General features: G+C 40.5%; 1 protein-coding gene across 4 annotated transcripts in view; it reads right to left on the bottom strand.

The window, feature by feature from the left end:
• LOC116463186 (required for meiotic nuclear division protein 1 homolog) overlaps positions 1-22,366 on the bottom strand; it is a 45,814-nt gene that overhangs the window by 16,982 nt on the left and 6,466 nt on the right. For all 4 annotated transcript variants that reach the window (XR_009211997.1, XR_004246602.2, XM_032146182.2 and 1 more), the window contains exons 3-8: positions 14,706-14,814; positions 11,432-11,507; positions 8,396-8,435; positions 5,721-5,821; positions 1,787-1,893; positions 803-867 (exon numbers count right to left, since the gene is read on the bottom strand). Coding sequence is in view for 2 of the 4 variants with exons in the window: in XM_032146182.2 (XP_032002073.1) it covers positions 803-867; positions 1,787-1,893; positions 5,721-5,821; positions 8,396-8,435; positions 11,432-11,507; positions 14,706-14,814 (498 nt within the window). In the remaining 2 variants the exon portion in view is untranslated. The remainder of the gene's footprint in view (positions 1-802; positions 868-1,786; positions 1,894-5,720; positions 5,822-8,395; positions 8,436-11,431; positions 11,508-14,705; positions 14,815-22,366) is intronic.

The raw sequence follows: 22,366 nt of genomic DNA, 5'->3' as shown, positions 1-22,366 counted from the left end.
TTTCTTAAATCAGGAAAAGTGGTCATAATTTCCATTCTCAGAGAGGAAACATTTCACTTTTTTCTTTAATTCAGTTACATTAAAAATAGTGCAACTGATGGGTATGGTGGCTCATGGCCTGTAATGCTAGAACTTTGGGAGGCTGAGGCAGGAGGACTGCTTCAGGCCAGGAGTTCGAGACCAGCCTGGGCAACATGGCCAGACCCCATTTCAATTATATTAATATTAAAAAAAAAAATACTGCACCAACAGAGGAAACAATTTGAAGTTTTAAAAAGTAAAAAGTAATCAATATGAAGTTTCTTAATGTGTCATTTTATATGTAACTGGGAGTTCTTAAGTTTAGTGTAGCTTTCTTATTGTTTATAATAATGTCGTACTCCTAAACAATCGGCCCTCTATAAGTTCTGCAACTGCAGATTCAACCAACTGCAAATTGACAATATTTAGAGAAAAAAGAATGGTTGCATCTGCACTGAACATGTACAAACTGTTTTTTCTTGTTATTATTTCCTAAACAATACAGTATAACAACTATTTATATAGTATTTACATTATATTAGGTATTTTAAGTAATCTAGAGATGGTTGAAAGTATACATGAGGATATGCATAGGTTATATGCAAATATATACCATTTTATATCAGGGACTTGGACACTGGTAGATTCTGGTATCCAGTGGGGTCTTGGAACAAATCTCCGATGGATACTGATGGACAGCTATATATTGTTATACTGGGAAATTCATATTTTTTCCATATAAAAATCAATCCTTGAATAAGCATAAAATTGATATAATTACCTCAGGAATTGACTGAATAGATTCAATAAATTTATCCAGTGATGCTTCCCAAATTGCCAGTTTTACTGGGAAAAAAATTAATAATGGAACATTTATCATCATATTCACATTTATATAAAATACATAATTGCACAGCATCTTCACTACTATTTCAATAATAGTTTAAGAAAAAGTACTAAAACCTTGAGAATATAGTTTAAGAATAGTTAATTATCATAAAGGACAGAATTAAAGTGGACAGAGGAAACTGAATCGCTTTCCATGCCCTATTAGAAGACCAAAGCTACATTTAGTAGAACTCTTGATTTTCTAATATTACATCTTGGAAACTGAGGGGGGTAGGGTACATCTTGATACCATAGGTAGCTCTGCAGATAGGGCAGGACTAAGACTTCCCTGGCCTCCCCTTCACTCCTCAGGACTAACAGTAAACCTCAGAAATCTCCGAAGCCCCTCAGAGTGGGATGGACAGGATGCTGCAGCAGCCACCTAAGGTAGACTACCGGCAGAAGAAATTCTTAAAGAACTTGTATAGTTTTATTCAGGACATGGATCTTTCAGAACCAACTTACAGCCACTGTGACTCTGGGTCCCATTCCTATGAAACACTAGAGTATGTTTTTCTACACCGGGACCTGTGCCCAGTCACACAAGGCTGGGCTTCTCTGTCTGGATTAGAGACTATCTAAGAATAACAATCGCATGGAGAGAAGAGAAAAAAACAAAGGCTAATATAATCATCATCTAAAAAATACTTTTGGAGAGGTTAAGCTTTATTAATACAATTAATAAGGAATGAGTAACTTCAGCACAGTACTATCTTTTATACTAGATATTTTTTCTGACAGAGGGAAAAAAAGGAAAAGGAATGCTAAGTCTTTGTTGAGTATTCTGAAAATATACCAAAATCGTGACTAAATATTTAAACTTCCCTCAGTGAAATGACAACTGTAGTACCCTATCCCATAAGCAGTAGTAACTTACCAGAAAGGCATAGAGCATTGGAGAAAGCAAACTTCTCTAGGATGGCATCATCTAAATCCAGCTCTGAATTTAACTTGATTTCCCCCCTGTGAAGTTTTGACTGTCCCCTGTGAAAAGCAAAAAGATAATACCTTCTAAATCTTAAAAAGCACTTTAACTTTTCCTTTGAAAAAGACACCATATCATCTTTCTGGAGGTCATTTTGACAATTTGTATCAAGAGTGTTACAAATGTTCTCATATCCTTTGGTCCAAGTAATTCCCCTTCTAGGAGTTTATCCTAAGGAAATAATCAAAGATGCAAAGAAAAATTTGTATGCAAGAAAACTTTTTTTTTGAGACAGAGTCTCACTCTGCCGCCCAGGTTAGAGTGCAGTGGTGCGATCTCAGCTCACTGCAACCTCGGTCTCCTGGGTTCAAGAGATTCTCCTGCCTCAGCCTCCCCAGTAGCTGGGATTACAGGCATGCGCCACGACGCCCAGCTAATTTTTTTGTATTTTTAATAGAGATGGAGTTTCACTATGTTGGCCAGGCTGGTCTCGAATTCCTGACCTCAAATGATCCACCCACCTCAGCCTCCCAAAGTGGTGCTATTACAGGCGTGAGCCACCTTGCCCAGCTGAAAAGTTTTAAAAAAATGGTCAGTGTTGGCTGGGCACGGTGGCTCACGCCTGTAACCCCAGCACTTTGGGAGGCCGAGACAGGTGGATCACGAGGTCAGGAGATCGAGACCATTCTGGCTAACATGGTGAAACCCCTTCTCTACTCAAAACACACAAAAAATTAGCTGGGTGTGGTGGCGGGCGCCTGTAGTCCCAGCTACTCAGGAGGCTGAGGCAGGAGAATGGCGTGAACCTGGGGGGCAGAGCTTGCAGTGAGCCGAAATCACGCCACTGCACTCCAGCCTGGGAGACTGAGCAAGACTCCGTCTCAAAAGAAAAAAAAAAAAGGTCAGTGTTTAAGAGTAAAAAATCAGGAAAGAAACCAAATGTTCAGTAGGGGTTGGCTCAGTAATAGTCACTCCACACAAGAAAAACTTAAAAGTATGTTTTGGAAGGATAGTTAATAAAAAGGAGAACGTTCACAGTAAATTTCTATGTGAAAAAATGCTGCATATAAAACTATATATGGAGTGTAATCTAAAATCACACCGACATGATGGGGTTGGGGAGGGAGGCAAGGAAGTTGTGAAAAATGAACATGTGACTGTGGAGAATCCTAGACAGGGGACGGGGGAAGAGGGGAACGTGTGAATATAAACATCACACGCAAATGGAAAAAAGACAGGGTAAACCTTCACAAAAGACGTCAGACAAGAAGTGACGGCCAAAGGGAGGGGGACAAGGGGCCTGATGGAGGGCTGAGAGGCGGCATCTGCTATGACAGCCTCAGATGGAGGAAGGAAAGCAAAGACAGCAGTCACAAGAGGTTTTTTTTTTTTTTTTTTGAGATGGAGTATTGCTCCGTCACCCAGACTGGAGTGTAGTGGCGTGATCTTGGCTCACTGCAACCCCCACCTCCTGGGTTCAAGCGATTCTCCTGCCTCAGCCTCCTGAGTAGCTGGGATTACAGGAGTGCACCACCACACCCAGCTAATGTTTATCACCATATTGGCCAGGCTGGTCTCGAACTCCTGACCTCAAGTGATCTGCCCACCTTGGCCTCTCAAAGTGTTGAGATTACAGGCATGAGCCACTGTGCTCGGCCACAAAAGGCTTTATGGGTAAACTGGGCCCATGCCACAGAGCCGAGCAGATCCCTGGAATCATGGCAGGACTCACGTAATAACCATGTAGGTGGCAGCCAGGACAGTCTTTCTGAAGAAACAAAATAACTGACTCTGGGATCCTAAGCACTGAAGATTTTACTCCTCACAGACTGTACAGTAACGTGTGTGTGTGTGTGTATAAGCGTATACACACACACACACACAAGGGTCTAGTAGTAGCTCGATATGGAAGTATTAGGTTGGTGCAAAAGTAATCGCGGTTTTTGCCATTTTAATATAAACCTAATAGAACACAGAAAGGGGATTCACAGGAGCCATATCTGCAGGCCAAGGGCTGAATAACTACTAAAGATAATAAAACTACCGGCTGCTCATTTGCTGTCTCTCTCAGGTTTACATCCTCACCTCTGACTGCAGCCACCACTGGGCTCAGGCTGACTCACAGTCAGGTGCCCTTTGGCAAGACAGGATTCAATAAATCTCATCTGAAAGCCAGTTAGCTGCAATTATAGGGTTTTTCCCAGGATTAAATGAAATAATACATGGAAGGCACTTACTTAGAAAACCGTGACTGGCCCTATTGGTGGTGAGCGCTGATTACTCAGCTCTTATCCCCATCTGGTCTTTCTATAGCTAGTCTCTGTCTCTCTTCCAAGTCTTCCCAGAGCTCTGCTTTTAACGCTTTTTTTTGAGACAGAGTCTCGCTCTGTTGCACAGGCTGGAGTGCAGCGGTGCGATCTCGGTCATGGCAACCCCCCAGGTTCAAGCAATTCTCAGCCTCCGCCTCCCAAGTAGCTGGGATCACAGATGCTCGCCACCATGCCCGGGTAATTTTTGTATTTTTAGTAGAGATGGGTTTTCTCCATGTTGGCCAGGCTGTCTTGAACTCCTGACTCAGGTGATCCTCCCACCCTGGCCTCCCAAAGTGCTGAGATTACAGGTGTGAGCCACCAAATCTGGCCAACACTACCTTTCTTAAGAACCTGCAAAGACTCATATTCTACTAGACAGGTAACTCCATGAGGAAAAAGACACTACCATCTTGTTCATACTGCCTCTGTCTCGGCCCTAACATCTCTTCATTTTTTTCCCTCTGGCTGAGTCAGGAAAATCAGCTAGTCTGTTGCCTACCCATTTATCTTAGTGAAAATGGTACATCAGGTCCCACTTCTTCTGGCACCCACACTTCTACAAGTGGGTCTCTTAGATTGCCACCTCACTATACTTCCTTTTTATACCCCTCACCCCCCAAAATCAATAGGAAAAAACTGGATTAAGAGGAAAATTTACTGGAATAATTTGATAGGTTCATTTGATAAATGCATACTATTTTATTGGATTAGGCTGCTTAGAAACTTAACATTTCCATTTTGGGGCTACACTACTGACTTGTTTTAACTTGTGGATAGCCTGAGAAGTTCAAAAAGTTATGTTTAGCTTCTAATATTTATTATATGGTTTAGACTTCGTATTTGTACCAGTAATCTTTTTCTTTTTTACTTTTTTGAGACGGAGTTTGACTCTCGTCACCCTGGCTGGAGTGCAATGGCGCCATCTCGGCTCACTGCAACCTCCGCCTCCCAGGTTCGAGCAATTCTGTCTCGGCCTCCCGAGTAGCTGGGATTACAAGCACCCACCACCATAACCAGCTAATTTTTGTATTTTTTAGTAGAGACGGGGTTTCACCATGTTGGCCAGGCTGGTCCTGAACTCCTGACCTCAGGTAATCCACCTGCCTCAGCCTCCCAAAGTGCTGGGATTACAGGTGTGAGCTACTGTGCCTGGCCACTTTTTTCGTAAAATGAAGTTTCCGGGCCAGGTCTGGTGGCTCACGCCTGTAATCCCAGCACTTTGAGAGGCTGAGGCAGGCGGATCACAAGGTCAAGAGATGGAGACCATCCTGGCCAACATGGTGAAACCCTGTCTCTACTAAAAATACAAAAAATTAGCTGGGCGTGGTGGTGCACGCCTGTAGTCCCACTTACTCGGGAGGCTGAGGCAGGAGAATTGCTTGAACCCAGGAGGCAGTGGTTGCAGCGAGCCGAGATTGCATTACTGCACTCCAGCCTGGGCGACAGAGCGAGACTCCGCCTCAGAAAAAAAAAAAAAAAAAAAATTTCCATATGCATAATTATTTGTCTCCTCTATTGCTTTACCTAATTTATTCCAAGTGCCCCTTTCATAAATTTGATGAAAAGTTGCTTACTCTGTTTTTATGTAGTTAAGTTCTTCATTTTCCCAGTGTACCAGTGCAATTTCATAGGGCTGAATTTCATGTTTTTCTAGAACTTTCATCACATGCTTCATCTAGAAGAAAAGGAAGATTAATCTGAAATCATAACTGACTCCCTCAGTTCAAGTATGTTATGATTTTAATGCTTATAACAGTCTTCATTACATTTACAGGCATTATTTCTGTTGCATGTTTTTAAGGAAAAGGCAAATCAAATCCATTGTGATATTAAAGTAATCAGGATGACATGTTCATTTGTTTTTACACTTGGAAAACACAGATGAGAACGGAGAAGAAAATCAAGGTTATCATTATCCCACAACCCAAGGAAAATCACTAGTAATATTATAATTTGTATTCTTTAAATCTCTTTAATAATCCCGTCACTTTGGGAGGCAGAGGCGGGTGGATCCTTGAGCTCAAAAGTTCAGGACCAGCCTGGGCAACATGGCAAAATCCTGTCTCTACGAAAAAATACAAAAATTATCTGGGTGTGGTGGTGTACACCTGTAGTCCCAGCTACCTGAGAGGCTGGCTTGAGCCTGGGAGGTGGAGGTTGCAGTGAGCCAATGTCAGCCTGTGTGACAGAGCAAGACCCTATCTCAAAAAAAAAAAAATAAATAAAATAAATAAATAAATAAAAAGTAAAGCCCAACATACTAATAAAAAATTAAGCCACACAGGTGTGGGAGGTGATCATCTCTTTCTCTCTTCTCTACTGAAATCCTAATCCCCAGAGGCAACCATGATTAAACTTGGTGCATATCCTTCCAGACTTTTTATGTGTATATATGTACCTATTTATGCTTTTTATGTAAAATAGGATCATATTATGCACATGACATTTTCCACACTATTTTCCTTTACAGACGAACTGCAATTTATTTAACCAACCTAGGTGTGTCCTCCATGGGGAATTTTTTCTACTCTCCACTATTACAATGTTGCAGTGTGCCACACTTGTGCATACGTCTTCATGGCCTTGTGGGAATAATTCTTTAGGAATTGCTAGATCAAAAGATATGCGGACTTACACAATATGTATATATGTAAGAGACAGGGTCTCACCTTGTCACCCAGGCTGGAGTGCAGCAATGCAATCATAGCTCATTGCAGCCTCAAAATCCTGGGTTCGAGCGATCCTCCTGCCTCAGCCTCCCAAGTAGCTGGGACTACAGGCACACACTACCACACCTGGCTAATTTCTAAAAACTTTTTGTAGAGATGGGATCTCACTGTGTCGTTCAGGCTGGTCTGGAACTCCTGAGCTTAAGTGATCCTCCCACTCCAGACTCCCAAATTGATACGATTACAGGTGTGAGTTACCACACCTGGCCTACACTTATAATATTGCTAGCCTGTCTCCAAAGTAGTTTTTCCAAATGTAGAATCTAAACATTTATGAAACTACTCTTAAGAAATGGGGTTTATCAGCCTTTTACATCTTTGCAACTTCAAATAGCCAACTTGTATTTCTTATATTTATTGGTCATTTATATTTTCTTTTTTCCAAGTTCCCTTCCCGACCACCTACTGTGTGTTTCCTTTTCGTAAAATTGGGATTGTATAAAGCATGTTTTTTAACCAGTTCTGAGATTATATTGGTTATACTTTGTAATCTGCTTTTTTTTTTTTTTTTTTTTTGAGACAGAGTATCCCTCTGTCTCCCAGGCTGGAGTGCAATGGCCTGATCTTGGCTCACTGCAACCTCTGCCTCCAAGGTTCAAGCAATTCATGTGCCTCAGCTACCCGAGTAGCTGGGGTTACAGGTGTGCACCACCACGCCTAGCTAATTTTTGTATTTTTAGTAGACATGCGGTTTACCACGTTGGCCAGGCTGGTCTCGAACTCCTGGCCTCAAGATATCTGCCGGCCTTGGCCTCCCAAAGTGCTGGGATTACAGGCGTAAGCCACCATGCCTGGCCATATAATCTGCTCTTTTAATGTAACTGTATTATATATATAGGTAATCTCCCAGAAATAGATATTTTTTACATGATTTCTAAGGGGATCTATAGTATATCTGTAGTATGTGGATGTATTTAACAAACTATTATTGTGTATTTTGGTAATTTCTAATTTTTGCCATTATAAATATTGCTCTGATGAACATTTTTGTACAAAAATCATCATGAATAGTTATGATTATTTCCTTTGGATAAATTTCTAGGTGTAAAATTACTGGGTTAAATATAAAGCTTTAATGTAGATTACCAATTTGCCTCTAAAATGGTTGTATTAAACAAATCTTGATTTGGATCTTGAAAAAATTATTTCCCATGAGTAGTAAGTTCTAGACAACTTGACCTAAAAGAACACTCAATGCAACCAGCTTCCAATTAACTGTGCATACATTTTGTATAGTACAACATGCAAAGTCTACAGTACTTCTTTCTGTCTGCAGTATAGTTAGGATGGTTCTGATTCTCCACAAATTAGTGTGTGTCTAGAGAAAGGAAAAAGCAGGAAATCTTAACCCAAAATACAATATATTTTGGAAGATGAAACTGATAAGTATCATGTAATGCAGAGCAAATAAGTTTTGCATTATCTATTAATTTCCCTTCTAATGTTTCAGTTTGTGCTAATTAACAATTCGTTCTCACAAAACTACATTTTTATACTTTCACATTTTTATTTACACTTACAGTTTTGTCTTTCACATTCCAAAACACAGCAGCTCCTTCCCTGATTTAAAAAAATAAAAGAACCAACTAAGATACAGGTAGAATACATTCTTTAGGGTCATATATAAAGCCATGTAACTTCTAGAATGTATATGGGATGCAATTTTTCAAAATATGAAGTACTTACTAATTTGATATTATGGTCCTTAGGTGAACTTGCTACAGTAAGAACTAAAATAAAATTCTTGATAAAACCCGACCTCCTCAAAATTTATGATTTCTCACATGGTTTGCCAAACAAATAGCCATTATTGTAATACTATATAACTTCACGTATGTAGACTCTTTCATACCTGGTTCAATTCTGATCCACAGAAATCAGAATAAGGAAATTTTTTGAGACCTTGTCTTAGTTCTCATTAGGCAGACTCTACTATGTGCAAGGAATAAAGGGCTATGCCTATCATAGTTGTGGAATAAAGAGATGGTGGTTAATTTAAGCGTCAGATGGTTAAAGGCCTCTACGGAATAATGCTCCCCAAGCTCACAGTGCTTGGAACAGAACTACAATGATGCCATAGGCGGCTCTCTGAATCCGATTATGGCTTTAACATTATTTAGGGTCTAAAACTACAAATGCACTGGTTTTGATTTCTGAAGTTTGATGTGTTGAAGCTGTTTCAGGTAGTAAATAAAAACAGGAGTTATGGCTCAGGGTCACTGCACTGGAGGAAGGAAAGGAGGAAATAAAAGAAAGGTTAAAAATATTAATGGCCCCACGTTATTCTTTAAACATTTCTTGAGTAAAGTACTTAGTATATGTGTGGGTCCATGCTTAGTATCTGTGATAGAAAGATGTGTATGATTTCATTCCTATCCTCAATTTAGAAAAGACTGGGACTGACACTTAGACCACCAATTACAATAGTGTGTGATCAGTGCTACAAGAGTATGCAGAGTATACCATGAGATGTACACCAGAGGGACCCCTTTGCTAAAGGACTAGCAGAGGCAGCCAAATGAGAAAACAAGAGGAGACAACATAGCAGAGGGCACACACAGGCTCAGAGAGGAGGTGGGAGGGAGCAGAGCAGCATCTCAGAATAAAGAGCCAGTAGCTCCATGGCTGCAGATGTGGTCAAGTAGTGGGCAAGCAGGTTAAAGAGGCAAACAGGGGCCAATCCAGAGGGAATTTTATGCAGTGATAGAGAATTTGTTCATAGTCCATGGAGATTTAGGCAGGAGAGTGTAGTGGTCAGAAATGGCCACTGAAGAATGACCCTGCTTACAATAGATAAACAGACCAGTGGTGGGTGAGCAGGCAGGCAGGGAGCCAATAAACTGTTACAATAGGCAGGGATAAGGTTTCAGGATATGGATTTGAGAGGTATTTCAAGCCACAGCCACAGTATCAGTTCAGAGAATCCCTTCCAGGCAGAAGAGAGGTCTGGTGAATTGCGTATTCCTCTATCCAGAGGAATGCACTGCGCTGTGCAATGTGGTTCTCAGAGGCCACATGTGGCTACTGAGCGCTTGAAACATGCCTGGTGCAAACTGAGATGTGCTGTAAGTGTAAGTGTAAAATACACAGCAAAATTCAAAGACTTACTATGAAGAGTGAAAAAATATCATTATTAATTACATGTTGAAATGATAATATTTTAGATATGTTGGTTGAATAAAATACATTGTTAAATTAATTTCATGTTAATATCATGTTAAGAAACATGATATTTGTGTTGTTCAAAATTAATTTTATCTTTTTAAAAATATTTAAAATGTGGTTACTGGAAAATGTATCATTACATATGAGGCTTGCATTATATTTCTTTTTTTTTTTTTTTTTTTTTTTTTGAGGCAGAGTCTCACTCTGTTGCTAGGCTGGAGTGCAACGGCACGATCTCAGCTGACCACAACCATTGCCTCCCGCGTTCAAGTGAATCTCCTGCCTCAGCCTCCTGAGTAGCTGGGATTACAGGCACCCTCCACCATGTGCCTGGCTAATTTTTTGTATTTTTAGTAGAGACAGGGTTTCACCATGTTGGCCAGGCTGGTCTCAAACTCCTGACCTTGTTATCTGCCTGCCTCAGCCTCCCAAAGTGCTGGGATTACAGGCATGAGCCACCGCGCTCAGCCAAGGCTTGCATTGTATTTCTGCTGGACAGTGCTGATCTAGAGTCCCTCAGAAATCTAAATTCCTCACTTGGAACAATATGGATGCTGTTATTCTACTTGAATTAAATGTTGGAATCTTGATTATCTCTAAAGATGGGGTTAAAAGGAAGGTAGGCATTGAAAGGAAAAAAGAACTTCCACTTATCATCAACTATAAGGACTATGACCACAAGAACTTTATTCAACTTTGGATTCCTACAGATGGTCCATGTGTTTCTGTTCTGTCATGTATTAGTCTCATGACTATGGGTAATTCACTTAATCCCTATGACCCTCAGTTTCCTCAGCTGCAAAATAGGAGTAACAGACCTTCATTGAGTGTGCTGAGGATAAATGAGATTATTTCACACAGTGCTATCATTATTATCATTCCCAGGCAGCTACTGTGGAGTATTTAGTATTGAGTCAGCCTTTAGATAAAAGGAATAAGTGTGTATGTGAGTCTCCTAGTCTAAAACCTCTGGAGAGGTAAGCTAAAACTTTAAAGAGCTACCAAAGGGGAAGGGAGAAAAAAAAAGAAAATGGCAAGAAGAGACAGCAGGGAGGTAGCGGGAGTTTCCCTGGGGCAGGAGTCTGACAAGGGGCACTAAAGATGAATGGGAAATTGGCTGCTTTCCATGAAAATCCGTATTTACGAAGAAAGACACCCCGGGGAAGATCATTCACTTGTTTGAAAAATTATTTACTTTATAAGAGGGTTTACCAGAAAATTCCTAAAAGTGACAAACTCTCCTAGATTAAATAAGAATTAAATGATAAATTTAAATCACAAATACATTTTGAACATATTTACTGTTAAGAAAGGTATGTCTGCACCTTTAAAGACCACAATTACTTGACCCAAACCCATCATCACCTAATGGGGTTTCTTTCCTGTCTTACCTGAAGAAGAATATTGTTCCAGGATCACCTTCTTTTGCAGAATTGTCCACACCCACCACCAAAATATTTGCTGCATCTGTGATTTAAAATAAATGAACAAAAAAGCTATGTCAAGGTAACACAAGGTGTAAGAGTCACCTATAAACACTCTAATAAAGTACTTAAGATCATTTCTTTATGTACCATGGAGTGCTCTGTAACACAATCACCATCTTTCTACTAAGGCCTCTGAAAGGATTTAATATATAAAAATGCAAATACGACCACAGAAAAAATGATCAGAAATTACTTTTATAAAACATTCAACAAGCTGTGATATTATTATTAGAGCTCATTCATGCCCATTTTGATTCAATAATCACTAGTCCAGATAATTAATAAAGTCTTAGGTTCGATACAACTAAGTGTCAAGAATTAAACTTCTTTCTACAAAATTAAAAATAAAATTTGAAGAAGTATTAATATATTCTCTTCCTTTAAATACCATTTCATTAATAATGCAATTTTAACATTCCCAAACTACTCCTTCTGCTGAATTTTAAAGTATAAAGACTAGGGCAACAGAAAATACACAGAAATAAAGATACCACTTCAAAACATATGTGATTTCAAGGTTAATCACTGCAGGGACTACCACTGCAGCCACCTGCAACTATTTTTAAAAAAAAGTTTTTTTTTTGTTTTTTGTTTTTTTTTTTTTGAGACAGGGTCTTGCTCAGTCTCCCAGGCTGAAGCGTGGTGCCATGATCTCAGCTCAATGCAGCCTCAACCTCCTGGACTCAAGGGACCCCCCCCACCTCAGCCTCCCAAGTAGCTTGGACTACAGGCATGCGCCACTGTACCTGGCTAAATTTTTGTTTATGTTTTGTAGAAATGAGGTCTCACTATGTTGCCCAGGCTGGTCCTGAACTCCTGAGCTCAAGCCATCTGCCTGCCTTGGCCTCCCAAAGTGCATTACAGGCATGAGCCACGGGGCCTGACCTAAGTATTGTTAAACATATACTAATATACCAATATTCATCATAAGAAATTGCTTTACATATTAGCATAGTGATATTTATCATAAGCATATATTCCATAATATAAATTACAACCAATGTTAATTTATCAATTAATAAATATACTATTAATTTGCAAAAGGTTGTATGTCTTAATGGAATTAACATAAAATTAGGATCCTCAAAGCTTCAAAAATTTCTGGTAAAGGTTGGGTGATGGGCAATTCAGACAGAGACCAAAACTGTGATTTTTTGTTTTTTGTAAATTGTTAATTACTACATCCTACATAGGACAGAGTTTGCCTATGCAGCCAAAAGCAAAATAAAATCGACTGAAACAACCCAGGGCAGTGAAGCCTGCAATTCTGTGAAGCACAGACCACACAGCTGGCAGCCTTCAGCATCAGCCAACAATACCTCCAGGCAAATTTTCATCCCAAGGGGCTCTAGACATAGCTCTGTCTTTCTAAGTCACAACTATGCTTGTTTTTGTCACATAATCACACAAACAGTCTGTTTGGATTATCACAATGATATCTCAACTATCTTCTATGGGATTGACTCTTAAGAATTTCCGCTGTTATAGGAAGGCTTTCAACCTATTTTTGCTACTCTTAGGTAAATTAATAAATGTTCTGGGTATTGGGCTATCCTGAGTTTCACTGTAAAAGTTTCTTTATCAAAATGTTCTAAGTAACTTATTTATTTTTGAGACAGAGTCTCGCTCTGTCGCCCAGGCTGGAGTGCAGTGGCATGATCTTGGCTCACTGCAACCTCCACCTCCCAGGTTCAAGTGATTCTCCTGCCTCAGCCTCCTCAGTAGCTGGGATTACAGGCACGTATCACCATGCCCAGCTAATTTTTGTATTTTTAGTAAAGGTGGGGTTTCACCATGCTGGCCAGGGCTGGTCTCAAACTCCTGACCTCAGGTGATCTGCCTGTCTCAGCCTCCCAGAGTGCGGGATTACAGGTATAAGCCATCACGCCCGGCCTATTTATTTTTTGAGACAGAGTCTCACTCTGTTGCCCAGGTTGGAGTGCAGTGGCATGATCTCAGCTCACTGCAACCTCCACCTTCCAGGTTCAAGCAATTGTTGTGTCTCAGTCTCCCAAGTAGCTGGGACTACAGGCTCGTGCCACCATACCTGGCTAATTTTTGTATTTTTGGTAGAGATGGGGTTTCGCCATGTTGGCCAGGCTGGTCTCAAACTCCTGACCTCAAGTGATCCACCCACCTCAGCCTCCCAAAGTGCTGGGATTACAGGCCTGAGCCACCATGCCTGGCCTAAATTATTTTTAATTAATGTAAAGCAAGCCATTTCTCAAGAATCCTTCCTGATATCACCATAAAAATCCTCAATTAAGTTCATTTTAATTTTCTTCTTTTTCATTTTTATCTTTTAACTAATCGTTTTATTACTATTATTATTTGTATTTTTAGTAGAGACAGGGGTTTCTCTATGTTGGTCTAGCTGGTCTCGAACTCCCGACCTCAGGTGATCTGCCCGTCTCGGCCTCCCAAAGTGCTGCAATTACAGGCATGAGCCACTGCACCTGGCTAACTGTTTTAAAGTATTAGATTGAGCTGGTAAATTTTTTTTTTAAAGGATCTCCCCATGTCTATCAACTTCATGGTTCTTCTATAAGACTAAAATAACGGGCTGGGTGTGGTGGCTCAAACCTGTAATCCCAGCACTTTGGGAGGCCAAGGCGGGAGGATCAGATAAAGTTGGGAGTTTGAGGCCAGCCTGACCAACATGGAGAAACCCCAACTCTATTAAAAATACAAAAATTAGCCAGGTGTGGCGGCACATGCCTGTAATCCTAGCTACTCCGGAGCCTGAGGCAGGAGAATCGCTTGAACCTGGGAGGCGGAAGTTGTAGTGAGCCGAGATCACGCCATTGCACTCCAGCCTGGGCAACAAGAGTGAAACTCCATCTCAAAAAACAAACAAAAGAAAAAACACACACAGATACACACAAACTAAAAGAACTTCTTAATGTGCTAGAAATGAAGTAGTATGACCTCTGACCACCTCAAGTAATAATGATCCTATAAATAATGCTTAATAAATCATACTGATTTTAATGAGAAGTTCTCTGTAAATACATTTTAATTCTTAACTTTGTCATCTGTATAGATTCAACATCCACTTTTATGATACAATCCTTTCAAAAGAAAATGAATTGCAAACAAATACATACTTAAGATAGTATCATAGGAAAATTATCCAATACATTTTAACATACTTGGCCCCAGGTTCAAGAAGAAGTACCTCTAGGCAAGCTTGTTACTTCAACATATCCGTGGGAGGCCAGATCTTGAGACAGATTTCCCAGATGATACTCATCTGCCGTTGCAAATGCTGTGCAGTGCATTAGGTCCTGTTCCGGGGAGATGAGCATAACATGGGTTACGAAGAGGCTGAAGCATCTGTGACGGCTGCTGAGCACCCTATCGGACTCCACTCTGCAAAGCTAGAACTCCAGAATTTTCTTCAAACATCTCCAAGGGTGATACACGGGATGGGATGAAGATGAAGAGAACGAAGTTACTGGGAGGCAAATTTCAGCTCAATCTTGAAAGGAACTTGCTCCCTCCCACCAGGCAAAAAGATGGAATGGATTATTCTGAAAGGGAAGCCCCTCTCAACTGGTAGTGTCTCAAGCATAGACTGAATGCAAAATAGAGATGATTAAGGCATCACATGTGTGACTGGATGGAATGATAGTTAAGGCTCTCCAACCCTGAGTTTCCATGACTCTTTTTCAAAGCAACATTGGTATTTGAGGTCATTTCCTAATTTGTAACTACTCTCATACAGGCAGATTCCTTGAAATCCCCAAAGAAATTACAGTATTTTTACACTGGTTAACATTTAACAAAAAGGTCTGTAAATCTGAGCATGTGTCTTGGTTTGGTTAGTACTCTGGTTCATGCCCCATCTTGCCTTTGCACACATGAGGAGAGTCATCTTGTGTCTATACAATATACAGATGGTAAGCACTGTGGCTCAGTGCTGTGTGTTTTCAAACTGTAGGTCACAACACATTAGTGAGTTCTGATATCGGTTTAGTTGGCTCAAAACAGCTTTTTAAATAAAACTAAATAGAAAATATTACAGTGCATTATTCACAGGAAATGCTATTTTATGAAGTTTTCTGTCACTTACATGTATCTGTATCTACTCTAGGTCGCTATGTAAAATGTTAAATATATTTCTCACTATGAGATGTGGTCAATAAAGTTTGAAAGCTATTGGCATAAGAGTTAAGATTTTAGGCACAGAAGTTGGTTACAATTTTAAAAGAGTATCAGAATAACAATAATGCCTACTTTATGGGGCTGTTGTAAAGTTTAAATAAGCTAATAAACAAACGGCTCAGGACTGTGGCTAACACAACTGTTCAATAGTTGTTAGATTCTAGTTGGCCAAAACAAGTTTACGAGTCACTAAACCAACATTTATTCTTAGGATTTACCCCTCTCAGCTCCCCAATTCTTTCCCGTTCTGTATATTCCTAGTATGAAATTCTAGAGAAGTATGTATTAATTCATTCCTTCCTCCCACCTCCATTCTGTAACTCCTGGCGCTTTCTCATGAAATGGCCTGACCCCATTTGCCCTTCCTCAATCTGTTCCACAGCTCTGATGCGTGGTTTAAAGGTAGAGGAATAACAGAGAACCTGAGGATCCATGCAAACTGAAAAATCCAAAATCAATAAAGTATCTACTCATAAACAAAATGAGACTAATCCAATTAGAAAAAAAGTCAGACAAGCTGAAATTACTGGGGAATGTGGGGATAAATGGATGTAGTACCCTAATTATGAGCAGATAACCGCTAATTCCTTCCAAATTAGCTAATTCCCATAGTCACATACGCAAGTAGGAACACAGGGATATACAAATAAAAATGTATCCGGAGTTACCAGAGTATAGGGAACAGGCAGGTGCTTAAGGTTTAGACCTGTGAGCACTAATTCTTTTTAAGGCTCCATGGAGTTAAAACTAGCTGATGTGCTATGTGTGTAAAGATTCAGCCAGCTGAAAGAAAGGAATCCTAGCAAGGGGCATCAGACCTCGGGCAGGCTCCACTCTGCAAGACCTGACAAATTCACTCAAGCTTGCTAGGTGAAATAACAGTACATTAGGTTGGATGTCAGAATTACTTCTGTGATGGCTGCAGCTCATGTGCTTAGTTTGGGCTGAAGTAGGAAGAGGAAGAGGCACAAAAAGGAGATAAGGAGGTCACAAGCTAGTCCACTGAAGGATCTTCCTGTAGCTGTACTGAAAATGGCAGAGGCTGTCTCTTTCGCTAGAATTGGAGTTGTAAACTGGCAGCTCGGAGAACCATCCAACTCAAGAGTTGACCTACATCACGTTTCTAAAATTCAAATTGACTTGTCAACAATAAACTGAGAGATTTCACACAAAATCCAGATTTCCATCATCTTCTGACCGAGTGGAAGATCTGGCTATAATAATGGACTAGGATAGAGTAGGGGGGCCCAGGGTCTCCAGCCTACACCGTCCCTGCCTCTCCCTGTTGTCTCACGTCTGCTTCACCATCATGTGTTACTGGCCAAGCCCATCTGCACTAAGAATGTGTACTACTTTTTTTTTTTTTTTTTTTTTTTGGCAAGGCCCAATGACTCATGCATGTAATCCCAGAACTTTGGGAGGCTGAGGCGGGTGGATCACTTGAGGTCAGGAGTTCGAGACCAGCCTGGTCAACGTGGTGAAACCCTGGCTCTATTAAAAATACAAAAATTAGCCAGGCGTGGTGGCACACGCCTGTAATCCCAGCTACTCGGGAGGCCGAGGCAGGAGAATCCCTTGAATCCAGGAGGCCGAGGTTGCAGTGAGCCAAAATTGCACGACTGCACTCTAGCCTGGGCAACACAGCAAGATTCCATCTCAAACAAAAACAAAACGAAACTTTATGTTCCTTTATTGGAGCAAGATTCTAGATTGATATACAGTGATGTATTAACTAAAGAGACCTGTGCAGAAATTACGTACTATCTACGTAGACAGGTTGTTATACTTTGCCTGTTGATGGAATAGTTCCATTTATCAAGTTTTATACATCAAAAAGCTTTGAATTTCACCAGGCTCTCCATTAATCCACCTCTGAAAAAGTGGCATTTAATTTCAGCTGCTATATTTTACAGCATAAAAAGCTTATGCATTAGAGTGCTTCTCTGCACAACGGCATGTTACAGAGCCGAGTCCATTATCCCACCCGGATTTACATACTCACATTTGAGAACTTTATACCAGCGAGCCAGGATGACGTTACTCCTAACCAACACAGACTTCTTACTCTCAGAGCCTATCTTCTTGGCTATATTTTATAGCGCCAGTGAAGACATGCTGGCAAGTGTCCCATACACAGCTTGGCATTAGAGTACAAGGTCTGTTTGATGGTGGTGGCAGGCATTATTATTTTATTCTATTTTTAGATTTATTATTATTATATTTTTGAGACAGTTTTACTCTCGTTGCCCAGGCTGGAGTGCAATGGCGCAATCTTGGCTCATCACAACCTCCACCTCCTGGGTTCAAGCGATTCTCCTGCCTCAGCCTCTCGAGTTGCTGGGATCACAGGCATGTGCCACCATACCCGGCTAATTTTTGTATTTTTAGTAGAGACGGGGTTTCTCCATGTTGGTCAGGCTGGCCTTGAACTCCCGACCTCATCTGATCCTCCTGCCTCGGCCTCCCACAGTGCTGGGATTACAGGCATCAGCGACCACACCCAGCCTATTTATTATTTTTGAGACGGAGTCTTCCTCTGTCGCCCAGGCATGAGGGCAGTGGAGCGATCTCAGCTCACTGCAACTTCTACCTCCTGGATTCAAGTGATTATCCTGCCTCAGCCTCCCGAGTAGCTAGGATTACAGGCATGCACCACCACACCTGGCTAGTTTTTGTATTTTTAGTAGAGACGGTGTTTCTTCATGTTGGCCAGGCTGGTCTCAAACTCCTGACCTCTGGTAATCTGCCCAGCTTGGCCTCAAAGTGCTGGGATTACAGGCGTGAGCCACCATGCCCGGCCAGGCACTATTATTTTAAATCAAGGTAAAAGGCCAGTTTTAAAAACTGCCACTTGGAGATAAAAATAAAGGGCTCAATATATTCAGAACTGAGTTTTGGGCAATCTGATATCCCAAATTATGTGAATATTCAGACACTAATGGCAAATTGAGAATGTACTATTTTCAACTCTCAAGGACAGGACAAGTCAATCACTATTTTTATGAGAAAATATATTCTAAGCTCCAAAGAGATTATGAATAAATCTTTAAACACAATCTGTTTTCACTTAGCCATCCTAAGCATCTTTGTTGTAGGTTTTCCAGACTGTCAACTGTCCCCTTTCCTTCTCTTGGGATCTCCCATTTAGTTTGGCTCAAAGTTCTATCCAATGTCACTCAGCTTATATGGTTTGCCACACTACTTTCTGTATTCTCCTTAAACTTCTTAGGTCTGAGTCTTAGTTGTGGGTTTCTTCTATTAATAGATGAACTTGACATTTTAGACATTTTGTTTTGGTTTTGTTTTCTTTGCTTTATTTTAGCCTATTTGGTAAAAGGAAAGGGAACCATGGAATGTCTTGTCTGCTTTTTTTTTCTTTATTAAAGATGCTGTTGTTTTCTGAGCAGCTTTCATTTTTATACATCTTTTTCTGGATTTTTATAGTGAATCCTTATTAAGCATTAGCTACATATATATGTAAAGCATATTTTGGGTTTCAGGATGGGGGATCTACAACTTGCTCTTAAATAGATGTGTCAAACCAACCTATAATAGTTATGAGATTTAGGGCTTTTCTACTTCAAAATGTTTTAAAAAAAACCCAAAATGCAAAAACCCCAAACCACTGTATTTTAGTATGTTTTGTTTTTCTGGCCACAGAAGACATGTTCCAGCAGATGGGGCTAGAAATCTACATATGATTCTTGTTTTAGGAGCATCGCATGTTCTGATCAGAACATTTTTTTAAAAATTGTACTTTCCTTTACACTGTATTACTGAAGAAAATTAGTGTATTACAGCAATGTTGCTTCTATAGTGATATAATACATTTACATTTGGTCTTTGTCCTTGGTTCCCAGTAGAGACTCCTAAAACCCCTGTAATTTTCTAAGTGACAGGGGCATTTTTGGTTGTAGTATTTGCTCTTTGCCTTCAGTTACTAACACAGAGCTTCTAAAATCCCTTGGAATTTCACGAGTGATGGGAACATCTTTTGTTTTAACGAGGTGACTCTCAGTGGCTCTTGGACAGCTTCAGGGTGGGGGGTGGTTACCAGAAAGACCAAACTTTGATTAGAAGCTTAGAACTTTCAGCCTCACCCTTAACTTCTGGTGGATGGAGAGGGGCTGGAGATTGAGTTAATTATTAATCATGGCTTACACAATGAAACCTCCATAAAAACACCCAAATGATGGGGTCTGGAGAACTCCTGGGTTGACCAATGCATCCATGTGCTGGGAGGGTGGCACAGCCCAATCCTACAAGGAACAGAAGCTCCTGAGTTCCAGGCCCTTCTTGACTTCACTCTATGCCCCTCTACCTCTGGTTGTTCATTTGTATACTTTATATAAAAAACCCAGTAAACGTAAATAAAGTGATCCCTGAGTTCTGTGGGCCATTCTGGCAAATCATCAAACCTAAAGAAGGGGTGGTGGTCATAGAGCTGGTTGGTCAGAAGCACAGGTGTCAACTGGGAGGGCAGTCTTATGGGGCTGAGCTTAACTAACTGGGGTCTGCACTAACTCTGGCTAGTGCTGGAATTGAACTGAATTGCAGGACACCTTGTTAGTGTCTGGAGAATTGGAGAACTGGCTGGTAGGAGGAGGAAGAGGTCCCCATATATTTGATATCAGAAGTACTGTGAGTAGATAGATCATACTAAGGAAAAATGCCTTTTCTCCTGTAATGTACTGATTGGAGATGAAAGCTATAAAAACACAGATACATTTTACGTTACCAATATTATGCTTTATCTTGTAAGTTTTTTTGACTACAACCTATAAATCATTATACATAGTACATATACACGTATATGTTCACACACCAGTAATTGCCACAAAAGCTTCACAAACCAGTATTTACCTTGATCACGAGTAATGTATTCTGTTATTTTCTATTCTATTTCATTTTTCAAAAAAATGGTTAGCAATCCACCAGTGATTCTGTAACACACTGTGCTATTAGCCTGAAAACATTCTCCCTGGTGTCAGGCTCCATGCCACTCAGACCTGCTGTTCCCATCCTCTGCTGTTCTCTTCAAAGACTGGACATTAACAAGAAGCACTGCTATTATTGTTTTCTCGTTTGTTTAGTGACAGGGTCTCACTCTGTCGCCCAGGCTGGATGAAGTGAGGTGCAGTCATGACTCACTGCAGCCTGGAACCCTGGGGCTCAAGCGATCCTCCCACCTCAGCCTCTTGAGTAGCTAAGACTACAGCTGCGCACCAGCAAGCCCGGCTTCTTTTTTTTTTTTTTTTTAAGTCTTTTAGAAATGAGAGTCTTGCTATGTTGCCAGGCTGATCTTCAACTCCTGGCCTCAAGTGGTCTTTCTGTGTCAGCCTCCCAAAGCACTGCAATTATAGGCATAAGCCACTGGACCCACTATTGCTTTTAGGAATTGTAAGCCAAAGGGATGTGGGTTGAGTATCTCAGATTATGATCTCTGAAAATGAGACCAGGTAAAGATTTAATTCCAACAGACAGGGTGACTGAAACCTCATTCAGCCAACTCCAGATGCATGCTGTTCTGCAGAGCTGAAAAGATGAGCTAGGTGCAACTATGGGAACAAAATAAAGTCCACGTGCTTTCTGACACAAAGCAGAGTCTTTTCCTTGTCTCAGTCAAGACGTAGTATAAAGGGTTTACCACTTTGATGGTATAAAGTGGTATAAAGGGTTTACCACTATGATGGCCAAATGAAAATGTAGTGGCCCTCAATTGGGGCAGAGGAAAGTCAGTCTTTAGTCCTGGGGACATATGACCTAGTCATGCCAAGACTGCTTTCTCTATGAAAAGTAAAGTCTTCAAAAAATGATGTTCCAAAATTATATTATCTCAGATCACTTTAGAAACATGATTTTCTTTTTTTTTTGAGACAGAGTCTCACTCTGTCACCCAGGCTGGAGTGCAGTGGCGCGATCTCGGCTCACTGCAACCTCTGCCTCCCGGGTTCAAGAGATTCTTCTGCCTCAGCCTCCTGAGCAGCTGGGATTACAGGTGTGCACCACCACCACGCCTGGCTAATTTTTGTATTTTTGTAGAGACAGGGTTTCATCATGTTGGCTAGGCTGGTCTCGAACTCCTGACCTCAAGTAATCCACCTGCCTGGGCCTCCCAAAGTGTTGGGATAACAGGTGTGAGCCACCGCCCGGCCAGAAACATCTGATTTTCTATTATTTCCCTATGCTTTCAGAAAGACAGCATGCGACTTGTTTTTTGCCAAACTCCAACTGAAGTCATTGTCTGTCATGTTACATAATGTCTCCTATAACAGAATCCATGAAATAACTAACTCCTTAATTTCAGTGCTGGAAAAAATTATTTCTCTGAAGATATTTTTATGTTTTTACTCTGCCCTCTCCCACAACAATAAACAACAAACAATAAATCCCAGGAGGATTTCCTCTTTTAATTACTGGGCTTCTCAAAACAAAATGTTCAACTAGATTATTCATTTCAGGTACTTCATAACATTTTTCTGTTCATGTCAACTATTTGCTCTAATATGTGAAAGTATTTGTTATCTCATTTGAAACTATGTTGAATGTTGAAAACCTACTTCAAATTCTTTCCTGGAAGGAAGTAGAAAAAAAAAAACCTAAAGAAAAATAAGATATGGTATTTAGGAAAATTGTTTCCAAGTCTAAGGATGGCCCAAAGAAATAGCCTAG

Source organism: Hylobates moloch, unplaced genomic scaffold (genome assembly GCF_009828535.3).
Source record: "Hylobates moloch isolate HMO894 unplaced genomic scaffold, HMol_V3 SCAFFOLD_28, whole genome shotgun sequence".
NCBI classification, from domain to species: Eukaryota; Metazoa; Chordata; class Mammalia; order Primates; family Hylobatidae; genus Hylobates; species Hylobates moloch.
This window is presented reverse-complemented; position numbering and strand designations above follow the sequence as displayed.